Source organism: Puma concolor, chromosome B4, assembly GCF_028749965.1.
Source record: "Puma concolor isolate L17-30 chromosome B4, mPumCon1.1.hap2, whole genome shotgun sequence".
NCBI lineage: Eukaryota > Metazoa > Chordata > Mammalia > Carnivora > Felidae > Puma > Puma concolor.
In genome coordinates, this window is record NC_141673.1 from 49,288,890 (window position 1) to 49,296,849 (window position 7,960).

Here is a 7,960-nt window from a genome sequence, read left to right on the forward strand (position 1 = left end):
TTTGCTATTTGTAATTTGTCTATATGAATTGCTTATGTATATCCCTTTTCTACTTTTTAATTGTCTTTTTCTTACTACTTTTAAAGAAATATCTATGTAGCAATGGTCATTCATTGTCAATATATAGGTTGTATATGTTCCTCAAATTTGTGATTAAAATTTTTTTTAATGTTTATATATTTTTATATAGCTAAATATATTTACCAATATTGTTTGTTAGGCATGTACAATCTTCCTCACATGGAGGTTACATAGATTTTTTTCATAATTTCTCCTACTGCTTTTGTGGTTATATTTTTTGTGTATTTAAAGATTTTACTTATTATATACAGACACATATATGTATCTTTTTTTTTTTTTTTTAATCACTTAGAAAGAAAGTCGTGCTATAGCCCTCCTGACTTCTCCAGCTGCTGGTATAAAAACAGTTGATCCCTTGCCTTTGAGGGAAGATTCTGAAATCAGTATCCCCAGACGTGCTGAGGTAGCTCTTCCAGTTTCAAAAATTCCAGAATATCCAGCAAACACACCTGGGCAGTCTCCTTCCCCACCCTGTGCTCCGTCCTACTGGCATCCCTCTCGTCGAATTCAGGGCTCTCTCAGAGATCCAGAATTTCAACATAATGGTAATTATTTTGGTTTTTATTTTTTTGTCTTTTAAAACAAAAATGTTATCCTGATGGGTACAAAGGCTTAAGTATGTACTGTATGTTAATAACTTGTGTTTATTATCTAGGGTTTTTTAGTTAATGTAACACATTTCTTTCAATAGGAAAAGTCCCGGGGCGCCTGGGTGGCTCAGTCGGTTAAGCGGCCGACTTCGGCTCAGGTCATGATCTCGCAGTCCGTGAGTTCAAGCCCTGCGTCGGGCTCTGTGCTGACAGCTTAGAGCCTGGAGCCTGCTTCGGATTCTGGGTCTCCCTCTCTCTGACCGTCCTTCATTCATGCTGTGTCTCTCTCTGTCTCAAAAATAAATAAACGTTAAAAAAAAAATTTAAATAGGAAAAGTTCCATCTCATCTTTGGAACACCGAGCTGTGCGGCAACCCCAGTACTTTTGTAGCAGCGTGAGGTTTCCTCCAAGTGCTGTCCTTTCCACAATAGGCAGCCTACTAGATGCCAGTAGCACCGCTTCCCCTGGTGTGACAACTGAACGTGTCTTCAGACATTGCCAAACATTGCCTAGATGAGAATTCAAGGTCATAAATTGGTTTCCTTTAGTTTTATTAGGCATTGCTCTGCTCTTTTCTAGCTTCCACTTTTACTGTTGAAAAGTCTTAATGCTCTTATTTTATTAAAAAATGTTTTTAAATGTTTATTTATTTTTGAAAGAGAGAGAGAGAGAGAGAGTTAGTGAGGAAGGGGCAAAGAGAGAGGGAGACACAGAATCCAAAACAGGCTCCAGGCTCTGAGCTGTCAGCACAGAGCCCAACGTGGGGCTTGAACCCACAAACCATGAGATCATGACCCGAGCTGAAGTCGGACACTCAACCAACAGTGCCACCCAGGTGCCCCAGTGCTCTTTTTATTTTTGATCATTGTATATGGATTTTTTGCCCCCTGGCATCTTTGGGGATCTTCCTTTTACCCTTAATGCTCTGAAATTTTAAAGCAGGTGTCTTCGTTTTGCTAGTACTCAGTCAACTTTTTCAGTCGGGGAGCCTGGTTCCTCACTTTCTTGAATTATTTCATCAGTAATTTCTTCCCCTCCGTGTTCTGATTCCTGTTTTTCTTTATCTTACCTTTCCTATTTTCCATCTCTGTCTTTTTATTTTAATTTGAGAGGGTTACTATTTATTTTTCACCCCTTCTGCGTTTTAAGAAATTTTTGCTATATTTTTTAATTTCTAAGAATTTTTTAACTGTATATTCCTTTTATGTAGCATTCTGTTCTTATTTTATGGATGTCATGTTTTATCTTTTTGAAAAGATAAATGATATATATAATTGTCCTGTTTTGAATATGGTACCCTTGCCCTCAGTTGAACCTGGTGTTCTTCAGTCAGAGCAGCTCTGATAAACCTTTAGAGAGGAAACCTCCATTCCTCTCTTGTGAGAAAGGTCAGTTACCCAGCTGTGGAAATATAAAGAAGGATTTGGCAGACTAATTGTTTTGTAAAAGACTTCAACCAGTTTCCTGGTTCAGGCTTATCTTCACTCCAACTTTCAGGGGTACTTAGTACTCCTAAACTTGAGCTAGGTTAGGAGAACAAATTGGTTGCTTCTTGGATTCTTTCTTCTGCTGACTTGGGATTCAGCTTAGGTATGATGGTAACAAACACACTGCTTTTCTAAGCTTTTTTTTTTTTTTTTTTTTTTGAGAGGGAGAGAGAGCATGGAAGCAGGGGAAAGAGGGAGAGAGAGAATCTTAAACAGGCTTCACACAGCCTGAGAGCCTGACTCAGGGCTCAGTCTCACGATTGAAAGACCATGACCTGAGCCAAAATCAAGAGTCATACACTTAACCAACTGAGCCCTGCCGGTGTCTCATATACTCACTGCTTTTCTGTTTGCTTTCCCATTTCCAAAATTTTGTTGTTTTCTTATCTTCATTTTTCTTGTCCTGTGGGTTTAATGTCATTCTTGTAAATGTGTGTTGTCCCATCTCCCATCTTTAAACAGAAGCCTACTGCATTTCTTTAAAGTTAGAATAGATCAATATTATTATTGAAAAGAATTCTAGAAGTTTTCCCATTGCTTGTTTACATATTTGCTAAGCACGTTATAAATTAGTGAATGGCCCATTGATAATAATTTCTATCAAAGATATAAAATTAATAAAAGTTTTGACCATCTTTCACTAAGGTTTTCCTATAAACAAAATATACTGTTACATGGCTCTGAAGGATGATTTTTCTGCCTTTTTTTTTTTTTAAGTGGGAAAAGCAAGGATGAACAATTTCCAGCTGCCTCAGCATGAAGTCTTTAATGATGAAGGTATTTCAATAGTGAAATAACATCAGATCCAAGTATGAGGTTTTATTATATGGTAGTTTATAGTAGATCATGATTTTAACATTGGGTTAGCACTTTATAGTTTACAAAGTACTTCTGCAGATATTATATCATTAGATCCATGAAACCCTGTGAGGGGGGGATAAAGTTATCCCCATTTACAAATGAGTAAACTGGGACTTAAGTCTTGAAAAAAATTTTTAGGGCAAACAGATGATAAGAGAGTGTGCCTTGCATCACACCTGAGGTCAATACTCTTTCTTTTTTTCCATCCTGGCTGGCTGTGGGCTCAGGAATCCAGTCTAGCATTATATGTATCATTTTTTCCAAATGCTCAATTTTCAATTATCAATTATCAAAAAAAATATGATTAGGGCAAATGGACTTTTTTTCTTGTGTTGTATTCATTCTGAAAAATTCATTTGCTTCTAATAGCGGCAGCAGGAATTTTGAATTCCTGATGTGAGCAATCAAAGTTACTATTTTAACTCATTCTAGGATGTATGAAATTATTGAATTTATAAATTTTGGATTTGAAAATAAATTTGAATGAATACTTTATATAAGTTCACATAGGAACTGACTGAAGATTTTCACATTGAAGATTTTTCTCTCCTCTTAACAAACTTGGGACTTTTTTCAGAATTCAGTGAGCCAGAAATCAAGTTATTATGTTTTGAAACATAAATATCCGGACACTTCGAATCCAGTTCTGTTTTCTTCTTAGTGGAAGAATAGCGTTTACAAATAATCTTGTAACATATTTGCTTACTCAGAATGAGGAATTTCTGTCCTAATGAAGGGTAACATATTAAAGTCAAACATTAAGTGAGATTATTTAGGAATTGTGAACATTAAGTACCGTATTAAGGTATGGCATTTTGTTTTTAAAAAGCTTAAAAAAGCTTTTTGCTCAGAAGAGCTGTGCTTTTTAAAGTAGGGCAAGACAGTGTGATGATGAATTGTTTCCAAGTAATACTGAAATCACAGGCCATGTGTTTAGGTAATGTCATTGTGGGATTTCAGGAAGGAAACAATGCTCATTTGACACGAAAGTGTTTGATTTCTCAATATGGTAAACTTGGGAAATTGTGGTGAACTGTCTTGAAAATGTTAATATCTTTTATTTTAATAATTTTTTCTGACAGAGTCAATATTGACATCACAAAGCCTGATGCTTTTAATTTTCTGTTCATGTTATAAAACATTGTGTTTATATTAGAGATACTTTCTGATTATGCTTTTTTCATTGCAGATGAAGACAGATTATCTGAGATTTCTGCTCGCTCTGCAGCTTCTAGTCTCCAGGCTTTTCAAACTCTGGCACGAGCTCAGAAAAGGAAGGAGAATTTCTGGGGCAAAACATAATTACCATATATCTAGTTGAGTTGCCTAACAATCTAGGGAACCATTAGCATAATTTTTCCTTATTGCTTTACTATGTTAAGACTTTTAAAGTATTTGGATTTTTTCCCCACAGTTCCTACTTAAAAAGAGTTGTTTGAGTTTTCAATAGCCAATTCAGTTTCCTTGGAAAATGTTAACACTCGTTCATACAAATTCAACCTAAAGAATTCTTTTGACACCTATCCCAAAGTACAAAGACATAGGTTTCTTCACATGTTCTAACTTTTGTATTAAGGGTAGCTGGTAAAATTGTGAATTTTACCTATCCAGAGGATATTCTAAAAAATAAAGTGAAGTAAAAATTAAGATCTAAATGTGAAGTGTATGTTCCTTGATTATTGGCTCTGTGTATCTTTATAATCTGTAGATGTCATAAGATGAATTTGTTCTTCCCGTAACTTTTGCTGTAGTATTTCTTTTTATTTTAGTACCTTCTATGTGTGGTTGCAGTGTTAAGGCAATTGTACTTTAAATTGAAAATATGAGCTGTATATATTTTTCTTATTTATGTAACAAAGTTTGCTGAGAGAATATGTATATTTTTGATCTTTGTGTGTATTCTTTTTGTATAAGGACTTTGGCTTACATTTGAATAATGTCTCAATTTTGAAAAATTATTTGTATAATGGAGAGTTAAAACTTTGTAGACATTTTGAAATAAAAATTGATCAAGTATTTTAAAAATTTTTGTTTGAAGTGTTTCAAGTGTTTGGCTTCTCCAGAAAGTTATTACACGTAATAAACAATTAGTAATAAACAATTACCTTTTAGAAACGTTTTACTCATAACAAGTTAACTAAATGTTTTACTTCTTTTCCAGCTGTCAGAATGCAACAAAACTGTTCACAATAATTTTGAATGAATATAGGAAAATTACAAGATTTCCAAGGCAGACTCATTTTCAAAAATTTAACACATACTTTTTGACTATTCCTTCATTCATAGAACATGTTCTGTTTTCCTAGTCTTAATCTTGCAAATCATAATATATCTAACTTCCTAAAAAATATGAATTTCATAAATATGACATGTGATGTGTACAAGACTACATATATACAAGGTACCGAAGGTAAAATATATGAAATACTCATGCCCGTTGGTTAGAAAACAAATGAGCAGTTTGTTTTAAAGTACTTACTTTGGTCAAAAGTGCTTTTGCAAATCCTTGATTCACAATAAGTTTATTAAAGATCTTACATTATCAGGTTATAAATAATTGGGCATACACATGTTTGCCTACATCTCACTGACTTTTGTTGATAAAGTTTTTAAGGCACTGAAGATGGAAATAAAAGTTAGAAATTAATGTGTAATTGGATTTTAGAACACAATCATTTGGATTCTATACACATGTACTGAGGCATATTAGCTGTAAAATAAAGTCGGAACATACTGTGTCTCTAGAAGCTTAGGGGTATCATCATCCTCTTCCTCTAAAGTTGGTTAGTTTGGTTGGTTAGGATAGAATTTTCAATGACTGATCACTGATCTACGGTAAAGAAAGGAATGACAGCCAGCTTGCAGGGAATGTGTATCTAACACAGTGCATCTTACCCAAGGTACACATTGTAAAATATGGGTACATCTGTAAGAATAAGTCACACCACATGAACTTGCTCTGTCAGATGTTAGATGGATTAAGGTATGGTTCTGATGAGGCTGAGTTCATTACCCCACTCTGGGTGACAATTTAGCATTGTATTATACTGCTGATTGCCTCTTAAAAGCCCTATACAGTGGCCCTGGGGAGAGAATAGTGTTGAGAGATTAGTCCTGTTTCGTCACTTGTACTGACTGAAAACAGCTTAAAGGATAGGCATTTGAGTTGGTGGGTAAGTAGTTTTAGTTACGTGAGAAATATTCCATGAGATGTGCTGACACTTAGGAGTTGGCATTGTTAATTCAATTTTTAAATCAATTTTATTTTGGCATACTTTTATGTACAATAAACAGCGATCATTAAGAATTTGCAGCTCGAGTTTGGAAAGAACACATACCTCTGTGAAACCACCCTACAACCAAGATATGTTATTACGTTTCCATCGTCCTAAAAATTTCATTTCCCTCTGCAGTTCAATCCTTCCTTCCACCTCTGATCCCAAGGTGATCGCTAATCTGCTGTGTCAGGATGGTTTGCAAGAACTGTGTATACATGGAGCCATCTTTTATATTGCTTTCACTCAGAGTGTTTTTGGAAGTCTTCTATGTTTTGATGTTTATGTTCCCTTTTAATCCCTTCACCCCTGGTGGACTTTTGGATTGTTTGCAGTTTGGGACCATAATGAATAAAGTTGCTATTAATAGTTACAAGTCTTTGTGTGGATATATGCTTTCATTTCTCTGGAAAATAGGTAATTCAGTTTTTGTTCATCCTTCATATAACTTCTACTTTGAGTATACATGCAAATCAATATGTTAAACTGGTGGTTTGGCCTTTTTGTCAAAACTGGTACAAGCTAGACTGGGGAGCAAACATCAGAATCGCAATGGAAGGTTTTTCCAAAATGCACACACCTGTGCCTCTGTTCCTTCTCCCAGCTTCACCCCAGATGCTGAGATTCTCATGCGTCCCTGGTTGAGAACCCAGATAAAAATGCACAAATATGCATATATGGTAGGCTTTGGATGTTCATTTCTGGTATCACTTCTGGATCTCTTTGAAAAGAGTCTGCACTCCATATTAAGAACTTTTGAAAGCTGATTTTGAGGGTTAAGGATAAAGAACATGAGAAATATGCTTAGTACATGGTAGGAAATGTTACCATGATATTTAAGCACAAATATCTTCATTTTTCAGATGGGAAAATGCTATTAGGTAAAATGACTGGGGCAAGACCTCATATCTGGTTAATTAAATCTAGGCATTCTTACTTGAAATCTACCCGTACCGCCTACTTTAGAGAGTTTATGTTAAAATTTTGAGTCCTACTGTGATCACTTCTCTCTCTGATTGATTCACTTAGGAGTTACCTTTTCCATCTTAGAAGATCAATGAAGTGTCTACCTTTCTGGTCAGGAAAAAGGTATGAGGGCATTGAATTATTGTACAAATGGATACAACCAGAATGAAAGTGAGTCAATATGCAAAGCAAGTTTGCCCTTCTATAGAGCAGGGGTGTGGTTGGCTACCCAGGATGCTCAAGGGCGGAGTATCTACCTTTAGTTGTAGACACCCCAAAAATATTTATCCTGACTTTTGGAAGCTTATAAAAGGGACAAATCATCTAAAATGGAAAGTGATCCTAGAATCGTTTACATTTGTTCTTGGAATATGTTTTTGCTACTTTTACATGAATTGGTGATAGTCATGTTGGTGTGCTCAGAGCTCAGTCTTTGTCCAACTGACACCATGACTCACTTTCCCAAGATGAGTCAGTTGTGCAAAGGCTGCTCCAGGCAAAAGCACAATCTCTATCATTGGCCTAGAGTTGTGCTCCGCCAGGCCTGGTCATGTGAGAAGCCAGCCTGCTCCTCTAGCTTACCTCATGGATGAAAAGCAGGCTGGGGGTATTATCTTCAGCTCTGTTCCAGTAGACTTCATGCTAATGGTGATCCTGCACTCTGATTTGACTGTACGGGTCTTTCTCCTAGGGTAAGTA

The 7,960-nt window shown here is 35.7% G+C and overlaps 1 protein-coding gene across 2 annotated transcripts in view; it reads left to right on the forward strand.

Moving 5' to 3' along the window:
• SAXO6 (stabilizer of axonemal microtubules 6) overlaps window positions 1-4,675 on the forward strand; it is a 33,424-nt gene extending 28,749 nt beyond the window's left edge. For both annotated transcript variants that reach the window (XM_086712858.1, XM_086712859.1), the window contains 3 exons: window positions 374-626; window positions 2,877-2,936; window positions 4,210-4,675. In XM_086712858.1, coding sequence (XP_086568984.1) covers window positions 374-626; window positions 2,877-2,936; window positions 4,210-4,322 — 426 coding nt within the window. In that variant the 3' untranslated portion in view covers window positions 4,323-4,675. The remainder of the gene's footprint in view (window positions 1-373; window positions 627-2,876; window positions 2,937-4,209) is intronic.
• Window positions 4,676-7,960: the final 3,285 nt, after the last annotated feature.